This window comes from Vanessa tameamea, chromosome 2 (genome assembly GCF_037043105.1).
Source record: "Vanessa tameamea isolate UH-Manoa-2023 chromosome 2, ilVanTame1 primary haplotype, whole genome shotgun sequence".
NCBI lineage: Eukaryota > Metazoa > Arthropoda > Insecta > Lepidoptera > Nymphalidae > Vanessa > Vanessa tameamea.
In genome coordinates, this window is record NC_087310.1 from 5,132,882 (window position 1) to 5,160,644 (window position 27,763).

The following is a 27,763-nucleotide window of genomic DNA, read 5'->3' on the forward strand; positions in this document are numbered from 1 at the left end:
TTCGTATTTTACATGTTTAATAAAAATTTAATATTACAGTATAAACAGTAAGGTCGTAAATGGCAGTGATGTTATTATTACTTATAAGTTACAATATTCACTATACAAGTCCAACACTTCCACATCTCAACTGCGACCGCAACTCTCGACTCTAGAAAATAATACACTCAACGGAATCCCACTAACATATGAATAAAACTTCGAGAGAAATAACCAACGGCCAGAGCCGAGAGCGCGGCGACACTGCCGACCTTTGCCTAACCATCGCCTAATTTTACGCTGAGCCAAACAATAATTATGCCTAACATTCGTTACAATTCAAATAAAAACAATTTCATTTAATCGTGTTTATATTTGAATAAATTAATTTTACAATTAGATCCCAATGCAAACAGCTGACGTGAATTGCAATTTCGTCCACTTTCATTTAGCAAATTGCCTACGAGTACAACATTCTTTGGGACATAGCAGCACTATTCACCAGACCCTCCTAAAACGCAGAGCCTCATTCCGTGCCTTCGCTTACCAACTACTATTCGCTATGAACATTATACTAGGAATCAAAAACTAAAATCATAGTGTGACAAAAATAAATAAAATATCCTTCTATACAAAAATAACACATTTATTGTGGTGAACACCTGAGCACTTGAGACCAAAACGGACCGACCATCGTTCATCGACCCCGTACTTTCCTTAGCTAAACATCTGAACTTATCGACTAAGTGTTTTGAAGGCCGCCGCCAAATACTATTAATACGCTACCGCCGGCTAATTGTCGCCGAAAAATTGACTTCACTTTATCAATATCTCTCACAATTACAAAAGTGATCGAAGAGTTTGTAAACTGTAAATTTAACGATTAAAAAATTAGTTTTATCACGACAATATTCGTATCGAACTACAATTTTATACTCACACGCCGTGTATTAAAAATAGATCGCGATTTTTATCATAACTTAAATTAATTTTATTACAGTTGGTCGAAAACGTCAATTTCTCATACAAATTTACAGAAAACTAGCTAGCGACTATATCGGTATTAATGATGGAGTGAGAGTCGAACATCCACATCTGTCGACTCCCATTCCTATACTCACGAACGCGGAACGACATTTACATAAGAAACTAGAAAATCCCGATAAACAAAATAAAGCGTCACGTAGACAAATGAAGATACCATACCACTCTCACACAAAACTAAACAAACAGGTACGTCGACATCACTCGGACAGAATTTTCGCTACGACCCCGACAGCATCCCGTTCGTCGATCGCGCGTCCGTCGTCGTCGTCGCTTCGGCTATCTGCCGTCGGAGGGAACGGAAAGCGCAGCCCCGGACGCGGCGCCGGCGGGCCTCAGTCGGGCGTAGGCGTGGGCGTGGGCGTGGGCGGCAGCGCGGCCGGCGCGTGCAGCGGCGGCGCCGGCCGGTGCAGCGTGAAGGCGTCGTACACCAGCGACAGCTCCTCCACGTGGTGTTCCTCCAGACACAGGAAGCCCTGCAGCGTGGGGCTGGCGCGGCGCGCGCAGGCCAGGCAGTGCACGACGTGGCGGCGCTCGTGCTCGCGCACCAGCAGCGCGTGCCACACCTCGCGCTCGCACGCGCCGCAGTAGTGCGACGCCTCGCCGCGCGCGCGGCCGTGGAAGCGCACGGGCACGCCGCGCGCGCGCACCGTCTGCAGCGTGCCGGCCGCGGCGCGCAGCGTCTGCAGCAGGCACGTGCGCATGGCGCGGTGCAGGCGCGGGTCCGACACGCGGATGTTGCGCGCCAGGTTCCACGTCAGGTGCACCATCGGGACGATCGACTTGAAGTTCTGCACCTTGTTCCACTCGTAGCGCTCGAGGGCGAGCGAGTACTGGCGAGCGGTCAGCGGGCCGACGTTCCAGGCGATGTTGTTGCACCAGCCGGTGGCCTGCACCCAGTGCACGCATCCCGCGTTCACCCACACGAGGTCGCCGGGCCGCTGCGTGAATCGATATACGGGTACTCCGTGTGCGCGGAGCTCGTCTGGGTCGGGCCACCACGAGCCGTGCAAGTACGACAGACCGTGGCGGTCGCACAGCTCGCGCACGCCTCCCCAGTAGGCATCGGGCACGCCGAACCACTCGCAGTCGCCGGGTCCGATGTTGATATTGATCGAGCAGAAATTATTGTTCTCCTGGTGACCGGGCGTCCGACTGCCCGGCACCTTCATGTACAGCTGGACGGTGTTCATGCCGAGGATCACGTGGCCGACGTGCGAGAGCATGTTCGCAGCGGAGGCGACGCGCGCGAAAGCCGGCAGCTTTTGCAACTCGGTGAGCTGCGGGCGCCACTTGCGCTCATCGGAGAGATCGACGTTGGTCCCGAAGCGCAGCATGCGGGCGGTGCGGCGACGCTTGGCAGGCCCCGAACCCGACTCCCGCCCATCCGAGTCCGACAGCGCGCCGGCCGAGTGCGCCGGCGCCGCTCCTCGTTCGCGCTCCTCACGTAGGGAGTCCTGGAAGGATCCCGCCTGGTACTGCGCGTACTTGCGCACTGTCGTGTGCGAGCGGTGCGATGCACACGCCCACACGCGCCTGCGTCCGCTGGCGTCCCAGTTCTCGTCGGCCGACTGCATGAGCTGCGTGCGCACCTCGACCGCGTGGTCGGGCCACGCCTCGACGAGCGTCTTGGTCGAGAAGAGGCCGAGGTCGAGCTTGAGCGCAGCGGTGAGGCCGCGCACGACGGCAATCGGGTGCTTGAGGCAGAAGTCCTGCAGCTGCGGCGAGAAGGCGTCGCGCTTGGACTCGACGTAGACGAAGGGCGCGGGCGGCGCCAGCTGCTCGGCGGACAGGCGCGGGGGCGGCACGCCGGGCGGCTCGGGCGGCCCGCAGCCGTCGCCCAGCACCGACCACGACGTTGGCGGACCTGCGTTATCTCTGTGGACACAATGTGGCGCGGCTCGTTTTGATTCTCGAAAATTATTGGTGGTAAATCAAATATGTTATATACTCACTTGCACGAGTCCATTATCTGCTTGGCGCTCATGCCGATGTGGAAGGACACGGGCTTGAGAGGATCGGTCTTGAGCGGCTCCAGTTTGACGACGGGCTGTCGTCCGCCCAGCACGGCGTCGCTGTTATTGACGCTGAGAGGGCTTTCTGCAGAAAAACAGTTCTAGTCTGATATCGTATATTCAGTTTTCAGGTCAATGTTTTCTCTCAACTATCTCTCGGTATCAAAATTTACTAGGATATTACATAAAGTATATAAAATTACAGTTTTGATATTTTTTGTATTGTTAATTCTACAAGAATATTACAATAAATTTACTAATAATTTCCATATGTTTATAGACTTGTCCTTTGACAGTATAAAAATGACTTAGGTGACAATCTATCATTCAAGTACTTAATCAAACGAAGACATTTATTACTAGTTTTTATAATAAGGTTATATATTGTTACAAAAATATTTATATTATATATTTGTTCATACAATATATATTAATATTATTTGAACAATAACCTAACTGAGTTAGTCATAATGTTTGTAAATTTGACCTGGATAAAATGAAAGGTAAACTTATTGTGAAATAGATACTTCAGTATATATATAGTGTTCTACAAGTTCGGTGTACGAGAATTGGAACTAATACATATATAATAAATTCATAACTATATTTATCGAAAAGTCAAATATGTTGAATATTAACATAAATATTTTGTTAATATTATAACAATCAAAGATTATTGAAACAATATTAAGGAGGAATATTCTGGGTGCTTAGAATAACGCCATTTATATATATGTGTCACTTAGTATGTTTATTGGTAAGTTTGTATACAAAATCTATAAATTTTATATAAAATGCGATTAAATAGATTCAAAATAATTAAATGTGATTTTTGTGAAATCACAAGCGCAAGTGATAAATACTTTAATTTGATATAGGAACACAGTAAAGTACATCAAACATGTACCTTTATAATTTATTATATTAAAATTATTTCGGAATAAGGTTCCAACTAATATTAGGAAAAATTATTGCTATGTAAAGATTTATACTATTAGTGTACTGACTTATACTGTAAGTGAGCATTGTTGACTGTACGAAAACTTTGTCGAAATTGATCATGTTTTACTCTTCTTAACTTGTAGGGAATAAATATATATGTGTTTAAGCACGTTTTACACACTATTATTATAAAATATATCTATGCCACTCAAATTTGACTCAAAAACCTTTGTCGAAATTAATATCATGTTTAACTACTAAGAGCCGAGATGGCCCAGTGGTTAGAACGCGTGCATCTTAACCGATGATTTCGGGTTCAAACCCAGGCAGGCACCACTGAATTTTCATGTGCTTAATTTGTGTTTATAATTCATCTCGTGCTCGGCGGTGAAGGAAAACATCGTGAGGAAACCTGCATGTGTCTAATTTTAACGAAATTCTGCCACATGTGTATTCCACCAACCCGCATTGGAGCAGCGTGGTGGAATATGCTCCATACCTTCTCCTCAACGGGAGAGGAGGCCTTAGCCCAGCAGTGGGAAATTTACAGGCTGATTATTATATTAACTACTAAGTTGAAGTAAATATATAGATATTAGCATTTTAGGCCCGTTATACACTATAAAGATATCATAAAATATTATCAAACTATATTTAAATTTCATTGAATGAAAATATTATCATATCTTAACCGTCTTAAGGCAAAATATTGATAGTCGTCGTCGTCGTCATCGTTTGTGACGCGATTATCCCTAAATTAGTATTTTGAAGTATTCATATTTTATTATTATATACAAAAACTAAGTTATTATAAACAGACTTAGCATGAGATCAATTTCTTATGGTCGAAAGAACGTGTCGATTTCCTTATGTTCTTATTATTTACTTTACTTACTGGTAGTAGGTTCTTTCTTAATGTCAGGCTGTGAATCTGAGAATTTCTTCAATAAATCTTCTGCGAGCGACTCTGCACTATCGCCGCTGGCGCAGTTACCTTCGTTTTTCGCCACCTGCATGCAAAACAGATATTAATAGCTGTCTAAATAAGGCAAAACTTAAAACGAGCTCGTTATGTTACTCGTGAAGCCTAAACCTGCCGCCATTTTGGATAAGGGAGTGTGAATACAAACCGCACGCGCTCTCGCCGCTTGAGACAGGCGGTACTGCGAGAGCAGCTGTTGCATCAGCGCCTGGAACCAAATCGTACTAGTCAGCAATTAGAGAATATCCATCCTTGAACGTGTGAGTGTAATGAGATAAAATATACATAATTATTATAACAAGTTTTCACAGACTTTATACGGTACTTTTTTTACGCTCGTGATTAGTAGGAAATGATTAGATGACATACATGTGTGTGTGTGTGTGTGTGTGTTTTTCAATTATCATAGTTAGCATATCTCCTAATTCGTTAAAACATAATTTTCGAAAGATATAGACCATACATATACTACAATCTAGAATCCGTATACAATCTATCGATGTACTTGCTGTTGCGGCGAAAGGTTGTGCGAATTCCTTTGCAGGTACTGCAGCGTCTGCAGCTGGTGGTGAGTGAGGGGCGTCGGCTCGTCGCGCTTAGGCGCCGCGGGCCCCGCGCCCGTCGCCGGCGTCGAGGGCGTCGAGGCCCCCGCGCCCGGGTACGGAGGGGGAGCCGCCTTCGGAGCGCGGGACGACATCTCCGCCGAAATGGGCAAATTCCAGGCTTCCTCGATCGACGGCAGCGAACGACGTCTGTGGTGAATTAGTGTGACATAATATTTATTCGGATATAAAACTTAATAAATTTATTTTTCCCTTTATACATATAATACCGATAGTTCTGAAATACCAACAACTCGACTCATTTATGTCCGTTTTCTTATTTTAATAATTAAAATAAGCTAAAAATAATTTTATAATATTTCGGCGTTTCTGACTCGTGTACACGTTGACCTCTACACTATCTCATTATGCATAGAAGTTATCGTATCAGCTTGTAACATAGCTCATTTCGTACGAAACGTGCCAATGCAATATAGACTTTACAGTGTAGATTTTAGAAAACTTAATCGAATAACGATATACATACCGAATGGTATAATTAGTGTGATTACTATATCTAGGAAGAATCAATTTCTGTTAATATTATGGTGATTTTATAACAATTTACTTATCGTACAGATAATTTGCATGGGAATGAAGTAATTAAAATAAACCGCTACGATAACGTACTCGCGGCTTTTTTATGTATGAGAAAAAAACCAGTTGCTTCAAACAAGAGATAATCGTCGAATAAGTAAAGAAATCTTTAATTCGTTTTATTTCAGTATCCAAATTAAAATTATAAACTATTTATATATACAAATGTTAATACTGGTATGCATCGCTTGACTTGAAATAATTACATATTCATCGGCTGATTTCGAAGTATAATGGAACGGATAACGCATTAATTATATATAATTACACTTCACCTTTGTTGATTTTTTAAAGGAATCATTAATTTTATGATAATTAACTCAACTTTCCAATGTCATTATGTTAAGTAATGAAAAATTGTTCTTTACGTTATAGGATTATAGTACGTTCATTTATTTAACTTTGTATTTTAGTTTCGCCCAAACGATTATGTCTAAACTATTCGAAAAAGTTCATTGATTATGTAATACAGCTCAGTCGCACTTTATTTAAAAGAAAAACCCTAAATCCCGGGTGATATTTTAACATTTGCTTTATAATTTTATTTAAAAAAATAAAACAAGCAATCGGACAAATGGGACACCTTATGGGTATACACTCCCGCCAATGCGCTGCCAACCCTGATATAGCCATTGGATCCAGTCCAATCAACCTGAGCCAGTCCTCCACCAAAGCATTCCAGAACGTAGCGGCTGTCCTGTAGCTGCGCAAGGGCTAGTACTCACTTGCCGGTGACGGAGGGCACGGGCGCGTGCGCGAGGTGCGCGCGCAGGAAGGCGAGACGCTGGCGCAGCGGCGCGCTGGCGAGCGTGGCGCGCGCGCCGCCGTTGTTGTAGCACGCGAAGGCGTCGCGAGCCATCGAGCAGCTCTCGTACAGGCTGCCGAGGTTCGTCCACGCGGCCGAGTGGCCCTTGTCGAGCTGCACCGCGCAGATGTACGCTTGCAGCGCGTCCATCGGTTGGTTCTGCTGCTGGTATAGAACGCTGGAAGTGCGGTCTCCGTTATCGTACTTGTTGCCATTTAAATATATATTTTAATTTAGATTGAGTACTTTTATACGTTATTTTAAATTTCTTAAGTAATTTAGTACATCTGATTGAAACAAGCTTTTTATTCTTAGATGCTTAGTTTAATGTAAATAATAAAATAACGTTAAGTAAATACTAAATATTGCTTTTGTCTAATATGAACTAACCCAATCGAACACCAGGTGTCCGCATTGCCCTCCGACTTTTCAACCGAGTTCCTATAAGCGATGAAGGCGTCGTGCACCTTTCCCTGGGCGGCGAAACATCTACCGAGCAGATACAGTCCCGCCCCCGACTCCGGCTCCGCAACGACCGCGCGTTGCAGGCACCAGATAGCGGCCCGAGCGCGGGCCGCCGGCTCCCCCAGCGAGGCACATCGATGATACATCCAACCTATCATTTTTAATATCAAACCATGTTTTACATGACGTACTGTTTAACATAAAACACGTCACTGGTTTTATTTAAATTATGTAATCATGAATATATTTAATGGCGACTATTCTTCCTGTATCATAGGGTAAATTTACCTAGAATACAATAATCGATGAAGTTGGACTCTTGCCCACATATCTTGTATTTAGGATATTTTGTCCCTAGCATTCATATTTCTAGACGGATTTACTTGAACGTTCAAAAAGGAACACAGCGATAGAAAGTGTTAATCACCGCGACCAGTTCAAGTAAAAACCACACTTTTTTTTCCAATTAACAACATATGAGGAAGGAACTAGTGATAGCAAAACCCATGTCCGACCAGTATGTGAGTTTTACCTCATACGAATATTGAACATGTATTATTTTTTATTTAATTTTAATCACGAATTAAAATCTTTTTAAACCTCATTTGTAAGAGTAATGTTTTGCTTATGTTCGATAAATACCACAGTTGATCTTTCTATACCTTCAGTGTCTATAGGAAAAGGTGACAGCTTACCACCAGGTTCATCCTCTGCTTTACTAATAATAATATATATTCAAATAAGATTGGTAAGGCCATGACACCAAACGTTTCACCGTGTTCGATGAACAAGCGAAGTCTCAGAAAGCGTTACTTATAAGTTTTTATTCAACTCTATAAGGATTATTAAATTGATACTCTTATCAAAACAAATATAACTTAAATAAAATACTTAACGTCCAATTAACAAAATTTACTATCGTACAATTAAAATCATTGCAGTGCAATTAATATTTAATTTATTCGTTGCTAAGATTAATTGAACTTTCGTTTCCGATCAATTTCATTGCGAAATTGCTCGCGAGATCTGAGAACTGAGACTAGTTTTTAGACCCACTCATTTTCCATCTGTGCTATACTTCCATATTATACATTCTTAAAACGCGTGTAACCTGTTTATTCACACCGACCTTTATGTGGAATTATTCACAAGAGTCCGGACCAGGTAAACATCCCTATAGAATAACAACGGAAGCGAAAATGAGGGTAATGGTGAGACCACTATCAGGACGGGTTTCGCATGTATTCGCAATCATAATAGCTATCCAACTATATTTCCTGTTAACAGTTAATAGACGGGCCTCGGACGCATATGTAGTATTGATTAATAATAAAATATTCTTACCCAGCTGACGACACACATCCGCTTTCAACATAGACGACAGCTGCGGTTCTTTGAGGAGCCTCTCGTATGCATCCCTTGCCGCTTTCCGAAGCCCTCTGGCCTCGAGGAGATGGGCCGCATGGAAACTGAGCTCGAGACGCGTGAACGTGGCGTCCTGGTGGGGGGCCAGCCTCGCTCGCCTGAAGTGCACCGCCGCAGCACCCCAGTGTCGCCTCGCTTTGAACATGAGAGCGAGGCGGAGGTGCGCGTCCGCCGCCCGAGAGAAGCCCGGCGCCACGTACAGCGCCATCTGCAGCGCCTTCGTCGCCCTATTGTGGAAAATCATCACCACCCAAAATCAACATTGATACGTCCTCGTATCTTTTATAAATAAATATTTATGAAAGTAAAATGTTTTAATGACCGTTCTAAAAGAAGATAAGTATCTACAACTTAAATGGTTCTATGAAGCATGAAGGTGTCAAAAAAACGTTTCATTTTGAATAATAAAAGCACGACTAGTCGTTACCGTTTACGACCCTCAAAATATATACTTCAAACGAAAAATAAATTTTTAAGTATATTTCTAAAGAACGGAAATAAATCTTCAGAAGCAAAAGCCGCTAACAATTGCCAACAACGTGCCATTCTTTCAGATTTATTGTTTCCAAATATTATGATGAGGGCAATGTCATTTAGCTAAATTTGACCGTTCCCGAAGGTCGGTAGACACATTACGAGTAAAGTAAAAACTAAAGTGCAAAGACCGTCATAAATACGAAGCTTTGTGTAGATATAGCAGCGGGCTCAGTGGTCGTCTCTAATATTTTTTTCATTTCAATTCATTATTTAAAAATGTCTTTAGCTCACGCATTGAAATGTTTTTTGTTATTCCACCTAGCCGTACCAAATTCTAAACCGGTCGGATTTGTAAAGCTGCAAGACAGATTGCATTACATTTTTCGATTCACTAAATATTATGAATTCGGGCCTTAAGACCCGTGGCTTTAATTTCACGTAGAAAAAGCTGTAACATTATATACAACTATTTAAAGATTCAATGGAATAGAATTGTTAAGGAAAAAAATTGTTCGGTTTTTGTAGATCTCATTCGAGGCATAGAGAAAGATTACGGAATGCGGGCATTAGTTTGTGAAGCGTAACGCAAGTGGCAGAAGTAAGAATTGACGCGTCCGTAACATCCGTAAGGTTATTGAAGAGCGCATCACCAGAGCGTAACGTCACCGATGCTCCCGCGGGGTCGATGACCGTCTGAGGTTCGTTCGTGCAATCGATCGGACGATGCAACGCAACGTCTAGACAGTGATCGCAACCCGAATCGGACGCGTATATAACGCCTTTATTTAGATGACCTCCGCTGACATTTGCGAGCCGAAACAAAGGAGCGAGACAGGTGGCGTCCGGTGTTCACCCCGATGCCGAACACTAAAATTAAATGTCGATTACACACACACACACACACACACGCACGCGCGTGAAGTTGCGGCGAATCGAAGAAAGCTTTCACCCACTGCGTCGCCCGCAGCGATGGTCAACATACAATGTACGTTCCTCTCAGCATTCGCATTCATTGTTCTACTGAGTGCGGCATTATGATTGTTTACTATCACGCAATATTCAAAAGTATACTTTCCTACATACTACAAGCAATTTTCCACTCTGAATAAGTGATACGTACTCTCTATACAATCGTAACAAAATAAATGAACACCTTTTTGAAAAAGTTACGTAAATCAATACAATTTATATAACTTATTATTTATAACCTTGAATTAAAATCAACTAAACAAATCCAGAAAAAAATAATTACAAATTGAATCAAAAAATGTTTTCTGTTGTTAGAAAGTTCGCAAGAATGGAACCTTTAAATAAAACGTAGGTATTTATCAAAATGTATTGTGACATAATTCTGTTTTTTAGAGACTAAAAATATGAAACACTGTAATTTTTAATCTTTTGAAATATCAACATCTAAATGGTTGAAATACTTTCTAAGTAGTTCAGACTATCGAACAGTTTGAATACTTTTATCCAAACGTACCTACTTGTTTAATTTAAATATTCTCATTTTGAAATTATTTTACTAAACCATTTATTATATAAGAATACGACACACACGAGTAATACTGAATACTTGTACGTTACTATGTTTTGAATCATTTTGTATTTTTATTAAATTAAACAAAGTTATTTCAATAGGGAATGAACACAAAGACTACGTGGTAACTGATATCACAAGTTTATTCGCACCCCACCCACTAAATGATAACAGACACGCTGTTAACTGAATAACCTTTGCAATCAATAATAAAAATACTGAAATAACATGTTCAAATATAACAAAGTATAAAACTTAGTTCACACTTATGCGACAAAGCGAAGCTGCGTCAAGTTGGTAACTTGTAAAGTTACGGTCACACCTGTGCAATAGATATAAAGATTAAACATATCGTAACGCATTCGTCGTCGCTTTAGTGAGACTTAGTAGTTTTACGACAAATATCGCTTCGTGTTCGCTCACTGCATTTAACAAAAAAACGAAATGAAAAAAATAGTATGAGATTCTTTGAAAAGCCAGTAATAAACTTCATCATAAAATCTATATTAAACCAACATTATAAATAAAATTGTTGTTTCGTTATGAAGAATTTAAAGTATTTCTGAATCATAGAATGTACTATGTTAAATATTTACATAAAACAAGTGGTTACGGCTTAGAATCTGAGTAACGCGAACGAATAACCAGGCATATTTCATCGCCTCTTACTCAATAGCGAATGTACCGCATACGTATTGATTACCAGGTCTAGTTTAATGTTTATGTCGCTATCAGCATAGCGGAATATTAAACAATGAAATTATTTCATACGTATTTTATCAAAGGCAAAGAGAGAATTAAGTTTTTGAAAACCCGTATAGTTAAAACAGTTGCAAATTGTAAGGTATTTGCAAAGAGAGCAATAATATGATCCAAACCGACAGAAAAATATATGTACAACATCGAGGTACGATTGTAATCCGGCTCACTACCTGCTCAGAGCTGCGAACGAACGAATTATTATCAACAAGAGCAGGTAACAAAATTACTTATACAAAACTATTCATACAATTTATAAATTATTTTTAAAGTTGTTGCTATTCAAACCGTTCGTAAAATAAACCATACGGTACGGTACGACGCATGTGAATGAGCACCTGGCTGGTAATAGGAGAAATTTTACTATGGTCGAATCGAAGCGGTAGATTCTATCGATGTCGGTGTTTATTAAAGTCGAAACTAGAAAGGCGGAAAATAAATAATGAAGTGTGGAATGCGGCAATTTAATTTCTATTGTGGGCAATTGGTGTGGAGACGCGGGGGCGGGGCGGTGCGGGTCGAGAGGAAGGGCAACGCCATGAGGCAGTTCGGCCTGACCCAGTTCTGAGCACTCGCGGCGGCTCAAGGACGGATCGACTGCTATTTATAGTTCAATCGTTGTTCGTCATAGCATCGCATAGCGCACTCACTTTACATAAATGAAGTAAGTCAGGTACTAGGTGCGCCCCACGTGATCCGCTGATCGGAAACATTACGAACACTCGAGACTTTCCCACGGCGACGCCGACTTCGCTTTAGTTAACGAAGGGGAAAAAGTGTTATTTAAGCGTTATAATAACCCATTTCCCTATTTACTAGAGGCTAGAGGGTCCGTCGCCGGAGATCCGCCAGGTCACGACGAAATAAGTTCAATGTTTATAGAACAGTTTCGCTGTATTCTTTTCAAAGTTGTCCTGGTTTCTTGACAAAATATTCAAGTTCAATCACACATTGTAATTGGTCGTCTAGTGCTCGTGACGGAGTAAAATGTGATGCAATCATACGATGCATTCAACATCAACCTACAATTCACCTGACTACATTGCATCACGACCTTGGTGCCACGGCAACTGAATGCAACTGCATTTATACAATGAAATACAAACACTCGTTTCTGCTAATATAATACACAACAATATGTAGACTATTCTCAACGAAATTAATTAATTGAATACAGTAACGGCAGGACTTCGTTACTTAATTAGTGTGGATTTATATTGTAGTCGTTTCGGTTAACACGTAGTGCACATATTGATAATGAACGGACTCGTTTATCGCTGCCGTCATACCAGTTGACCTACTTCTACTCGATTCGATAACTACCACTAATACACCTACTTGCTACAGTATCGTATGCAATGTCTATTTTAGATTATAAAACCGGCGATTCCTAACGCCAGTAACAGTTATTTTACACTGCATATTCCCATGACCCGTATACGATGTTTATAATAGGCATAGCTGTTGATATTCTAATTTATCTTTGATGTTTATTCATTAAATAATATCACTATCTTACTACTTACTATAGAAATGTTTGCGTCTATTACTTTTTTAAATCCAGATAATTCTGTATTCGATACGAAACATTCGATATTCGATTTAAAAGCAAACATTTACAAATTCAATTTCTTCTTCAATTTAGAATTCCAATCGTTACCTATAAAGAATTCTTTACCACTAAAGTTTATTAATAAAAATGCTTGCAGTCAAAGTATGAGATAACAATAAATGTCATTCTTTGATAAGCGTTGAAGCGATATCGAACGTATCGAAGTTTTTAAGATCAATAATATCTAAGCAACAAAGTAAGGAACTATTAGAAACAAGCCGTTTATCCGGTTTAGACACCGGCAACTGCAGTCGCGCACGTAGAGGCCATAGTTACGGTACTTGGAACCTGTACAGCTAGCGACTGTAGGTACGATGAGATAATATATTATATTTATACTCTTGTCAAATAATACAGTAATTGTGAGGGAAATTTTTGTCGATTCAAAAACATAACTTTTACGGACAACATTCGTATGTTTTCTCTATTTATTTTTGTCACACGAAAGTTACTTAATGAACTAAACTCAGCGTTCACCATGGATATTAAAACCCATGGTCAAATAAATCTATAGAAATAATTTAGGTTCTATATTTCTATCAAACAGATAATAAATTCAGAATATACGGAATAAGTGATAAATATCACTATAGGAACAATATTATCGGATAATACAGAAACAAGATAAATAGTTACACAATAAATTATTTATACCGTGTTACTATAGGAGCAGTACAAGTGCTATACACATGAGCACATACAATGCGTAGGCACACCGAGGCCGAGTAATGAGGAAGTGATCGCGCACTCATCGCAGCTGCATTATGCGCTTCTACAAACGCATACGAAATGCATCTATATGAAACCGTTCCATTTGTAGATTGGACGCACACACACCAAGTACGAACTGGTTTGCGAGCTCTTACGAAGATCTACTTACAACCATTGTTCAACAGTAACCATATAATAACAAACGTCAGCTGTTTTATTACGTCCATAAAGAACATGAAATAATACATGATCTTGAACTACATAAACATGATAATTAGATTTTAAACTTGGAACATCATAAAGATTAAAAGAAAAATTTGAAACACGTCGTAAAATCGCTCGATGGTAAAGCTTTCAAATGTTTACCAGAGCTCGCATCGGATTATGCAAAATGAAGTTACCCCAGCACGAAAAGCAGAACATTCTGCGCTATTATTACATTACAATCGACAGAGTGCCCTTGAGAAGTACCCCAACAATTCACGGCATACAAGTGTCGTAACAAGTCCAATACTTATTTACATTCAGTATAATTAAAAACTCTGCCCCATCCCTAACATTACGATTTAGAAGGGTTGAACCCTTTGTGAGAAAATTTAAAGCCATCAACGTCATAGATTTTTTGTCAGACAATAGCGAGGGCACCAATACATACGCGAACGAAACCCGCGCATACAAGCGGCCATATGTATTAGTTGGGCATTTGATAGGGCCGTGGGACTCGGGTCTCGGAGAGAGGTTATCGTTCAATAGTGACGTAACGTTGTGTCGCAAGTCTTGAACACGGAGCTGAGCCCTTTCCATTGCTCCTTTTTTGCGGTCACCGGACGCTTTCTAATGCTTATTGTAGATGACGACAACGACAACGACAACGACAACGACAACGACAACGACAACGACAACGACAACGACATTAGTACGGATCGACATCCGTGAGAACACCATCCTTTCCTTGTAATTTAATTATGTGTAGAATGTTGATAACGTGAAACCCGTTACGTACGTTCCATGAGAACGCAATGAGTCACTGTAAATCATAATTTTAATAAGAAACAATTCGCGTGCAGAAAAATCTAGAACACCTGACGATGACACATTAATTAGGATACATTAATTTAATCTTCATATTTAGAATAGCAGGTACTGTTGATGTTTAACAAGTTTAAACAGACAACCCTGTTGCCAAATAGATGGATATCGCAAGTTGTTTAATATTTTTAATTCATATAAATTAGATTAAGGTAACTTGCAACGACGCGTTAGATCGTTTTCCATTATTTATCAGTTTCTTTGAAAACCCCAAGTAAATACCCACACATCAAGTTACATTTTCCATCGAACTGTTGGTCTTACATATTATGATAGTTAAAAATGCGATGGAATTTATATGAATTTATCACGAAAACGAAATTTTTTACGTAGAATAATTCGTATATTTCGTACGTATATTAATTTTTATGATAACTGGGTTTTTTATTTTTGAAAAAAAATATTAAACATAAGTATTATCACAGGAGCCTCATGTAAGCTAGGAGGTGCGGATACGGCCTTGTGGCGTCACGTTACGCCGGTCGGTGACGCGGCGTGTGACGTACGGATTTTTTCGCGGAAATTCCACCGCGGCCATCGCTCGCGGATAGCTCGACTTCGCACTCTGTATCGGCGATAACTTACATAAATGTCAACTGTGACGTAATGATCCTTGTTCGTTCATTTTTTTAAAGTGGGTGATCATTTTAAGAGGCAATTAGTAAAATTAGCGTAGTATCTGTTAATATTTTCAGTGAACAAATTTTTATGATTATCATGTTAATTATAAAGTATTTAGTCATTATTTCCGTACAAGTCACATAGTGCTATTGGATTTTAATAATTAACAATATATTCTTTTATGTAATACCGCGACTCTGGCAATCGAGGTTCTCATTATCAACAGACAGCGCACTCGTGTTCGGAACGTGTAAACAAGAGCCGTAGTATAAAAACTAGGGCAAGCTGCTTGACACAGTTCATGTTATACGTAGGAGACGGGCCCTACACACGTAGGCGGTTGACGCAACCTAAACAAAGACGAAGGGCAAAAGATTGCTTCACGTTCAAAACTTTCATAACCCACATGAACGTTAGGTACATTTATTTACTAGCTCATATTATTACTTTCAAATTTAAAAAGTCACCTCAGTTGAGTAGTACGTATATTTATACAAACAAATCGAATAGAACAAAGAGAATTTAAGTAGATTATTTAAGTCTCAGCTACGTTTGTTCAATATTTGTTGCAGGAAGCGAGTGTACAAATGCTGAGAGGTCATTGACAGAGAGAAGACGCTTGCAGCGACTGCAGCGAGCGAGTTCCGGTGCACTACGCAGGTATAAATAGTGATCCGTTAGTGTCGACGACCGGGGACTGGGCGACAAATGTATATTCCTCTTTTGAATAACTAAATGCTCTGACCTATTTCGAGCTCCTAACATTATAATTATAACAGGACGAAGCCACTGTAAAATCGAAAAGTCGCCCCCACTGCGGAGTATGGGGTCGTTGCGACGAGCCGCATAGCCCTAAACGCGGGATAAAGGGCGAAGATGGTTTGGGGGTAGGGAGGACGCATGGCTAATAACGCGTACTCCCTTAGTCGGCAATTCGATTGAGGTACAGTGTTGCGCGCGCTGCCCCTTTCTGACACGGTCCTGTATGTAGAAGGGCCAATGCGTACGTGACGCGGCGCACGCTGCGAAAGGGGGGGGTCTGTCTGTGTAGTGCTGTGCCCCACCCGCATGTCTTGCTTTACTTAGATGCACTCTTTGGTTAAGGTTTAGAAACGCGATTATAAGTCCTTTGCAGTCATCCATTACTAAATATTATTTATCTATTTATTCAGAAGACACGTTTCAAATGAAGTTAAAACGAAACGATAACGCCTCATCGCTAACAAATTCCGGTTAGACCCGCTATTTTGTTACTATGCTCAAGTCGGCGAGCCATTCCCGCAATCTCACGTTTAACATAGGTAACGTTGCTTTTGTGACGTAAGCGGCGATTATAATATCTACAAACAGTATATAGGCAAAGTATTTTTATTACTTTACTAGTTCATAAATACAGTTGATTAATTATCTTACGAAAATATATACCGAACTTGTTACAAAGGAAAAACGTTAATTACTTTATGGGGTATAAAAGCTTTTCAAATTAAACGAGTTTAAAAATTCAAGAAAGGTAAATGGCACAAGGTCAGTGCCATTGCATCTGCAAGTTAATTGTACGCCCACATAAAACGAACACGGCACGCGTCGAGGGCGGCTCAAATAACCGGTCGTCATAAAACAGGCCATTTGCGAAAACACAGGAACATCTTTTCAGAACTTTGACACGAGCGAGTTTATGCCCGATCGAGGCGGTAATAAATTCGAATAAAAACAAAAGCAAGTAATGGAGATGAGACAATATGTTGTTTTGTAAACGCATCTATAGATCGCATACTAACATAAACATAATTCATTTTGAGAGTTTCATTTCAATTTGAAATAAATTCCAGAACGTATTTATTTACAGATTAATATTCTTCATGAAATCTAATATCTATAATAATAAACGTCCGCGATGGTATATGTCTATCTCTTAGGAATAACCTACAATAACCATTTCATACACTTCTTACGAGAAATAATGGCTTATTTACGAAGCGATTTTAAGCAAAACAACATATATAGTATATAAAGACATTCGGCATTATATTTAGTATCAGCATTGCATCCGTGCGAAGCCGGGGCGAGTCGCTAGTTTTAAAATAAATAAACTAGGTATGTTAGGGTTTAAATGCTAAGTAGACTCAAATATAAATCGATATGTTGTCAAAATGTTTCTATTCAAATTCCATTTTTACTACGAAACTAATAACGAAGAGTGTGTGAATAGAAATATGTACACGGTTTTATTGAGCCGTCACGAGCACGTAATCTAGCTAGGTTGTTACCACGAGCGATAAAGTACTCGAATATTTAAATAGTTACGATTCTTTAATAGCTATTACATTTCTTTTATCTCCTACATGAAACGCAATAACTTCATTTTTCTACTAAAGGCTTCAAAGGTCATTATACTAATGATTGGAAATTCTTAAATAGAAACTCACACCGTGACAGACAGATGCTTCGTTGCCATTTAAAAGCTTGTTATTTTGCAGTCTTAATAGAAAATATATCGTACTTATTATGATGTAATGTTAAGAACAAAATAACTTTGCAAGACGCAGCTGATGCGATGACAGGTGTGGTGGCAGCCGGCAAACACCTGCCTGGCACGTGCTGCCGCAAGCTGCAGGCTCTAAACCATAATAGCTTCCACTCCTAACGCACAATTTCCTCAAAGAACTATACATTATAGCAAGCAACTGCCACTATAAATGCTAAACCAGTTATGTAATGCAAGAAAAACATCCCGTTCCTGACATGATACGCTTAAACAAAGAACAATTACAATGAGAATCGCTGCGGATGAATACACCTCGAATAGTAATGACTTAATATATTAAATAATTCCTTGAAAAAAATAAACGTTTACGATTTCTATTCGACTCGATTCTCTATAACTTCTGTCGCTTTGAATTTATGAATGATAATGCTTGTTTTCCGAATCGTATGAGTAATTCTCAAATTTTCATAAAATGACAAAAAGTTTAATCTTCTCCAAACATTCTTTCAATTAAATGACTGACCGGAACAAGTTTTTAAAACTTGAAAAGCGAGTCACTAGTCGAGATTATTTGATGAGAACCTAATGTAATACCGTTATGGTATACGATTCGTTACAATCAACTGATCCACAGATAAAACAAGCGATACGAAAGATACGCACGTTATGTAATTGATACAATTTACATGCGTAACGCAATACGATGTCAAGTTTGCCATTTTGCAGAAGGATATAAAAATTCTGAATAATTAAAAACTTGTTTTACGTTTATCTTAAGATTTTCTTTTAAACAGTAGCAAGAATTTTTGTGGATAAAAAACGATAACGAGACTGATGTATTTATAATATATTTTGAAAAATACCTAACGCTTAACAATTCAACTGTTGTCTAACTAGACGTACGGTTTTCCCAGAGTTTGGATCTGAGTAATTATACATTTCATTGTGATCGGTCAGCTCATTAAATTTCCGATCATATCCTCAGGCAAACACTACCGGTCCGGCTACCAATGACGTGCAGACAAAAATGCGCGAAACTACCGGCTATGTAGATACATGACTCACTTTCCTGAACACACGTAACAATTATGACACCGTTCATCGCTCAACTTTTACTCGAGCATAACGGCGGACAAATAAAAATGCTATTCATTAATTAGGCCATAAAAGAAATTTAAAATACAATTGACCAAACAAAGAAACAAATCATTAAGCATATATATTATCTAGTTACTGCACTAGATGCTTTCATTAAGAAAAATAATACTTTAACATAGAAATATACGGGTAGTAGTAAAACATTGATTAAGAAACAAAATAAATAGTGCCTTAGCACCGTTAAGTTAGTGGGCACTATGCATAGCTGTATGATACCCACCGACGTGTGATGTTTTAACAATGAAGCACGAAGCGGATGCATTAGCGCTGCATAGTTGGTGGCAGCGCGAGCGGCTATACGAGGGAGAGGCGAGGTTTGGCATCGCGTGCAGCAGTCTTGCGACTTGCGGCCACACTCCACCGACCTACATTTTATGCGCCGGCGAGCTCATTATTTACTAGTCGGGGCCGCACACGCATCGCTCGCCCTCGTAACTTCGCCACCCCTTCGTGATCTCGCAACTATCATTTTCGCAATTGGCTGCAAAATTAGGGGAAGGATCGACTGACTACCTGCGAAAACACTACAAAAAATACACTAACCATGCACACAAACAAAAAACGCGACCTCCCGACGGAGCCAGGTTCGGAGCCGTCGATGTAGGTGTCTACATTTTGGAAACAAAACAAAATAAAATAAAATCGCGTGCGAACGCGACATAGGGATACGGGCGGCAGGTTGAGAGAGTGAGGCGGCACGACAGCCGACGTAAACAAACCACGGTCGGGAGCTTCGACCGTACTCACCATTTTGGGGATCCTCCGATCCAGGGTGAATTGATATGGCCGCAGTGGCCCACGTAGTGAAGAGCGGGGATGTCGTCAGAAAAATCAGCACAAGCACAGTCACACAGGATGGTTCAAGGCACGCACTCGATAAATAAAAACATCAACCACGACACGTCCCGTCCTACACTACGTTCACGGCCCGCGCCAATGCAGTTTACGTCACCGCATCCCGCTCCCGACTGGCTGAACGCGGCGCGAGCGAGCGACGACCTCGCGCTGCAGCGTGCACCGTCCCGCGCCGCGCACCCCGCCGCGCCCTACCGACAGGGCCCCCGCCCGCGCAGACCCTACCGCTCCCTATGCTCCGCGCAGTTCGAGCTCGTCCTACGTCCGGTGAATCACGAACACAGATTATACTATCGCGACGAATATCTCTACACGACATCCTATACAAGATGCTTTTTTTAGGTACCTATACCAAAATGTGTTTAAATTGTCGAGCCATCCGGTCTGTTGCCAAACAACTTAGAACTTTATAAATATATATTCGCTTTAATAATATTAAATGGTTTCTAAAAATGCTATTAAATTTGATCGATTTGAATGAATTATCAAAGATAATTATAGTTATTGTATGTTGTCTACACAATAATAATAACATATTACGTTGAAGCAAAAACTAGTAATTATATTTTTATATTCGTCTAGTATATTAATAATAAAATGAAAAAGAGAAACATTATAATTTTATTTTGAATAATTTTTATTTCCGTATTTTTTGTATTCAATTTTTACATAATTTGGTATCACGTGTGTAGTCAATTATATCGCGCATTATTAATTTTCTTTGGATAAACTCAAGTCATGTCCAATTTTGTGCACATGGCATGTTTTGCATCAAAAATACGTATTTAATGTAAACGTCAATCAAAGGTTACATGTTTGCTGAGGATAAGATGTTATGTGATTACTGTTACAACATCTTTAGTTAATATTTTTTCCATAATACATTTGAATTAAAAAAAAATAGAAGTTGATCGGTTTTAGTTTTGTTTTTATTTTGGAAAGCGATAACGTAATTTATCGCATTTAATAGTGGACGAAAACATCGTAACACAAGTGTACGACACACCCGCAATGGTGTAGCGGTGGAAAAACTCTAAGCTTTCTCCTCAAGATAAGAAAAGGCCAGAAAAGAGACATTTACAGACTTACTTTGTTTTATAACTTTGTAAAATTGTTTTTGAATTTATTCCTTTATTCAAAAAGGAGCGTCAAACTTGTTAATCAATTGCCAATAATTTACACCCTCAAAATACTCTTTTAACGCGATAGGTGGTCACTTATAACAATCATAAATCTTAAAATAATTGAAATCTATAGGTAATTGTTTCTTAAATTATTATTAAATCATTAAAATACTAAACCATTATTAAATTATGTATCAAAGATCTGGAAGAAATTCTTTTTGTGTTTCTATTTTTAAAACTTAATCAATTCTAAAATCAGCAACAGACCTGCATAAATTAAAATAATCATTACTTATAATTATAACTGGTATAATCATATAGGAAATCGAAATCTTTGAGATTATAGCAGCCATTTTAATGAAGATACAGGTCTCAAATGTTTTGTTTAATTTTGAGTAGTGTTTGGTAAATTACCATGGGAGGTTAGTGTTGCACATCGTGTGCAAATCATGTTATATGCCGATTATTCAACATTTGGTAGAAAAATCTAGGTTAATAAGTAACATCACTGCTGTATATAAGAGTTAGGATTATGTAAAATCCATTCCAATTCCAACAGACCCAGGTGCTTAAGGTAAACGACTTACACCATGTGTTTCCCGATGGGCCCTAGAAACTAAGAATGTTTAATACTACACCAAGGTGGATTTTCCTCTGGCCAAATCATCGGTACCTACTTCTTCTAAAAACAATACAAAACTAACATTATTATACCGGCGAGCCGTACAGATCGATGATAGGCAATTTTGGCCTTAATTACGATTAAAGAATAGAAATAGTTATTTGCTTCGGGAAAATCGATTAATAGTATATCGTCTAGCAAAACGTTACCTTTTAAATGCATTCCTCGTTTTATTAATTTCAGGAATAACATTTATATTTGGATTTACATAAAAATAAAATTGCGATGCTACTGCATTGTTACAGACTGTAATACTTTATACTGCACAAGTGAGTGCACAAACAATTAATCAAACTATATCAATTTCGTTTTATCAATATTTATCAAATGTAACCTACTCTTCCCTACTCAAATGTAGACATCAATATGTTTACTAGCTTCACAAAATGGGACCGTCAAAGGACACCCAGTAGATGTAAAACATCTAATTGACAAGAATCGAAATAATTTATATATAAGGAAAATCAATTAAGGATATATAATATGTTATACGCGCCACGCACATGGGGGAGTACAGAGCAGCGAAATAGTCTAGGGTTCGTGCAAATGAATTATACATGTATCACACAGGTCAGATTTTGTGGCTCACGCAGTTATTTAAAATATAGCTAATAACATGGTATCGATATAACAGGGTATAGTTTATTGATACCTATGAAAAAGTGTCTCACGCTTGAATTAAAAATATGGATATTCCAATTATTTTTATTTAAAATTAAATCATTAACATATTTACGAACAGTTTTAATAAGTTAAAATGTATTTACCTGACTGAGTAATATAGCAATTTATTTAAATTAACATCATTCACCCGCTTTAAATTTAGACTATTGACGTAACAAGCGTGTATTTTATATTCATGTTAGTATTAAACTGTCAATTTATGTATTAATATTATTATTGTTTAAATAATAAAATTTCCTATACACTGTTATTTATAATGTATGTGTGGTAAAAATCAAGTAAACTTGCTTAGTAATATTAAGACGTCACTATCGTGATGATAATGTCCCCCTAACCGGTTCCGGCCACGGCGGCATTTCGACAACTACTCCGAACATTTTATACTGCACATGTGAGTGCACAAACAGATATACCCTCTGTATTCGGTATAATAATTAATTTATATTCTCATAATCCCACGAAACGGCGAATCCGACGCGGTACTAACTTCACTTGTTGGAAGTTCTTTGTTCAAGCCAGTCTGGGTCTCACTCATAATATATTCTACCGCCAAGCAGTGACTTATATAGTGTTGTTTTCGAAAGGTAAGTGAGCCAATGTAAGCACAGGAACAGGAGACGTAACATCTTAGTTTCCAAAGTTAATTGCACATAGCCAAATTGAATAAAAAAAACACGAACGGAAAGAGTTGATGTTCAGGCAGGACCAAGGCTTGTGTGCTTTGCGACGCATGGAAATGTAAACACGTCCAACATTCTGGAGGTTGTTTCCGGAATCTATTAACAGAAATCTCAACATCTTTTAATGTGTTCTGAATCCATGATCTTGGAATATATATATGGCTTTATACGCTAGCTCGTAGTCGAATTGTTATAATAAAGCGTCATTATCTATGGTCACTGCTTGTCATCAGATGACAATGAGGGAAGCACTTTCCCGTAAGCATAACTATAATAAATAAATGATAAGTTTCAATTTAATTCAAATGGAAACTGTAACTCAGTTATTAATAAAAGCTCAACATTTTGTAGATCTACAAATTTTTCAGGCAAAATTTTCTTGTATTTCAAATAGTTTTGGCAGCGTTTACTTGGAAATCGCCCAGACCGACAATTTTCTTCAACGTCGCGATTGATCTATAGATGGACGTGATTAGTGATTATATGCTTAGATAAAATTAGCCCTTCTAGCCGAAGCGTCCTTCGAATGACAATAGAACCGGGGACCTATCACGCACATCTACTTTATGATCTAAACGTCCAGGTGGCCAGGTATACAAAATACCTGGGTACGTGCCCAGAATGCTGCCTACTCATAAAAAATAACGAATCACCTCAATCTATATCATCTGTATCATATCATTTTCTTTACATCCAATGCTGCAAAACTAAACTTCAGAGCTCAAAGATGCGAGCAACTATCCATTCCTCTCCCCTCTTTGAGGAAGGGAATGAAGAATAAATCTATGTTTGCATATATATACCAAATGCTCCATTATATTTTCTGCATAGTTTGCTAGTCATAAACAGCATACATATTCTGTTATATATAAATAGTACTTATTCCTTTTTTTACTTAAACCCTTATAGAATATATATGTTTAATATGTCCAAATAATTAGGATGCAATACTACTCATTGAGTAACTGATTTGTGATTTAATAACGCATTATTATAGTAACAGTATTGAAACTGACTCATAATTTCTCAAGAGAAACCTCCATGCCTCGGATGAATTCAAACTCATATATACATATCTCAAACTACATTAACTCAGCAGTCTGACAATGACAGTCTATTACTTTCCTTTACATGGAAATCGTATGAAAAAACAAACATATATAAATAAAATATAAAAATATCACTAACCAGTCAAAGGCATTGTAATGGTAATAACACAGGCCCAGTCCATACAGGAAGAGTGGATCTTTCCAATTATCTTGCTCCAAAGCATAAAATTTCTGATAAGCAGACATTGCTGTAACAAATTAATGTTCATTACTTATGACATATTTATAGTTACATAATTATATTTTGCTGAAATTAATATAGCAATACAGTTTTTCATTTTAGAAATATATCATCTATTTTTGTTTTGTTATACATTAGTGCAAAACTCTTTTATATGTTCATTATACATACAACTGATAAGTTCCAATAGTATAGATACATTACAATTATTAAATTGTAATTTTTAAATATGGAAACACAACTACTATTTGTCCGCAGTATTTGTCTGTTTGATTCTAGAAATATGCTGATTTTTTAAAGATATTTTTTCAGTTCATCAGCAAACATAATCATTAAAAAAAAAAAAAAAAAATATAATTCTAAAATTGATATTTAATTGGGAGCAATACTTGTTAGTTATAATTTATTAATGAAATTAATACTATCATATCAATAATAGTTTATCTTTCGAGTTTACCTTTTGCATAATCTTCCAGTAGTAAATGGAAGTGACCCAACTTGCAATAAGTCTTAGGGTCTATGCATATGTCTCTTCTAGCTCCAGGGGAACAAGCCCTCTCTTCCTCCTATAAAAAAAAACATTATTTAATTTACAATATTTTTTATAATAAATCAAAGAATCTTTTGTAATTGAAATGTTCATTTGGTATTAACTATAACTATCTAGCAAAGATAAAACAGCTTTTCCTACTCTGTTTGTCAACCTACTTTCGTTTTCTTTTGTTGGGAAATTCAATTCAAATTTTTATATGTTTTCCTTGCTTTTTCAATTATTGTCAAATTATGACACTTATTTGGTCAAATCTGTTGATTTCCAAAAGATTAATAAATCAATAAATTTTTATAAATTCTGTCAAGTGACCATTATACTTTTAATAAGAATCCTTTATACAAAAAAATGCTCAAATTAAGTTAAAATTCAAATTAGAAACATATTGTGCATATGATTTGTAAGGATGGTTAGGTGTGTATTTAAAATAACTTAAGATCTAAAATTGAGATATGTATAATTATGGATTTCTAAAAAAATTGCATTTTGAATGTGTTGGGGGTTATTATATAACAATTTTGTAAATAAATTAAAGTAGATAATAGGTATAAGAAGTTAATTGGAATAATGTCATATAATTTTGTAAGTAAGTAGCCTATTCCAATGGAAATAGGAAAAAAGATAAACAAACCTTAGATTTATGTATTTCATACCATACTAAGAGTTTTTGATTAATATGACTTTATTTATAAAAATATAACACTATTGCACTTAACTACTTACTTCCACATTAATTTTACTTTCAAAATTCTGATAACAGTTTCGTCGACATTCAAAATACATAGTGAATTTCATAGATTAATCAAACTCTCGACTAATAATGTTGCATTAATTTACTGTCAAATTTTGTTTATTTGGCTTTATTCCTGTTATGGTTGGAATAGATTATATATTCATTGTTACTGATTGATCTGTTTATAGTGCATAATATAGCACAGCTATTAGCAAATTACATGGAATATTTGAATCAAAGATTTGTTTATCTTAACTACTCTCATAGGAATAGTCTATAGAGAGATAAAGCTCTCTAACCTAAGAGCTTTTTAACAATATTCCTTGAGAATTATTTCTTAAACTCTCATTTTACAGAGTATTATTAGAAGTTTCTAAATAACTTTACTGATAAAGCAGGAACATAATTAAAAATTATTGCTTCTTCTAAAAACATATACATGTCAGAAAATATGTGATTTGTAAGTATAGTTTACATTCTGATAATACCTTAACTTGTACCAACATTCCTTCCAAGTATTTGACAGCTTTAAGGACCAGTGCCCGGGTTCTGCCATGTTCACTGCCACGAAGTTTAAGAAAACCAAATTGTCGACTGTAAAATTTAAATAGATATAATTAATTAATTATATTCAAATATTATATTTTTAATTTAACTATTTAAGTAAACAGAATAATTAATATATAATAAAGACAGAAGAATAAAAACTAAGCCAAATTACTTAAAAACAAAAGTTCAAGTTATTACAAAATAATAACAACTTATGATACCTGTCAAGCTCTGACAAAACTTGTAGCTCTTGCGAGGTTAGATGCAACTCTTCTTTTTCATCCATTTTTGCTTAATAATGTTTTTATAACATTTATAACACGCCGATTACAAATATTTTATTCACCAATGAATTTAATTAACAGTGGAAATCGTTTTTTCATAGTAAATTGTCAATTTCATTTAATTAAAGTAGTACTAGTTTCTGACACCGACCTAAACGATGCGTGAACGATTCGCTAAACGGTATGAAAATTCCGATGTATCGATTTTCATTTTTTATATTATAAATTAATATTAAATCCAAGGAACTACTAATGCAAGCAAACATAAACACAAAGAATAAGAATATCATTTTGTGTTTATCAAGGTCTTAAACGTGAGTAATATTATTATGATTATCAAGACAGCTTAAATCGTTCAAGTACACAACAAATAGTAAATTAGTACAGATCAAGATTTTATATTAAAAAAAAAACTATTTTTATAACTCGTTTCTGTGTTTCAGAACAATATTAGATATATATGTAAATTTAACTACGTTAATCGGTTACTTCGATTATTACTCGATTTTTCAAACATATGACATTAATCAATCATCACACTTCGCTTCTCTCTAAAGACCATAGACAGTAAAAATCTATTTATGTTAACTAATGTTATGAGGCAATTTATATACTATTTGCTAATTGCTTAGGCTTGGGTTGTAAAAAGTTTATTTCATTACACAATTACTGTAGTTCAAGCTGCCCGTTCTGACTTCGTATGGGTAAAATTCATACAACCCATTTCCCAATTGTATGAAGTAGAAATTTTCAAAATGAGTCAGTGTAGAGACAATCAAACCAAATATCCAATATTATTGGAATGCTTACTTCGTCCCGATATTTAAGCAGTTGTATTACGTCGTAATAATCATTATCAATCCATATGCCATACTCATGTGCCGCATGATATTTTGACAATCACAATAAAAGAAAAAGATAATATTATTTGTTTTAAAATGTATTTGATTTGATATGAAGTCAAAAGTTGTACTCAACATAATATATTTGTACTTAGTATCAGCTCTCACAATACCAAAGACTT

At 37.6% G+C, this 27,763-nt stretch overlaps 1 protein-coding gene across 2 annotated transcripts; it reads right to left on the minus strand.

Annotated features, from left to right (window-relative positions):
• Positions 1-26,900, minus strand: Utx (Utx histone demethylase). Of its 2 annotated transcripts, XM_026640829.2 has the most exons (12): positions 26,677-26,900; positions 26,395-26,500; positions 25,081-25,189; positions 24,522-24,630; positions 8,776-9,083; positions 7,357-7,582; positions 6,887-7,144; positions 5,468-5,714; positions 5,111-5,170; positions 4,876-4,990; positions 2,979-3,123; positions 1-2,901 (listed from the first exon to the last, which is right to left on the minus strand). In XM_026640829.2, the coding sequence occupies exons 1-12, from the start codon at positions 26,739-26,741 to the stop codon at positions 1,359-1,361; spliced, it is 3,291 nt and encodes a 1,096-aa protein (XP_026496614.1). In that variant the 5' UTR covers positions 26,742-26,900; the 3' UTR covers positions 1-1,358. The 2 variants fall into 2 exon arrangements, with proteins under 2 accessions (XP_026496614.1, XP_064072338.1); XM_064216268.1 differs by lacking the exons at positions 24,522-24,630; positions 25,081-25,189; positions 26,395-26,500; positions 26,677-26,900 and adding an exon at positions 20,056-20,321.
• Between the last annotated feature and the right edge of the window lie 863 nt (positions 26,901-27,763).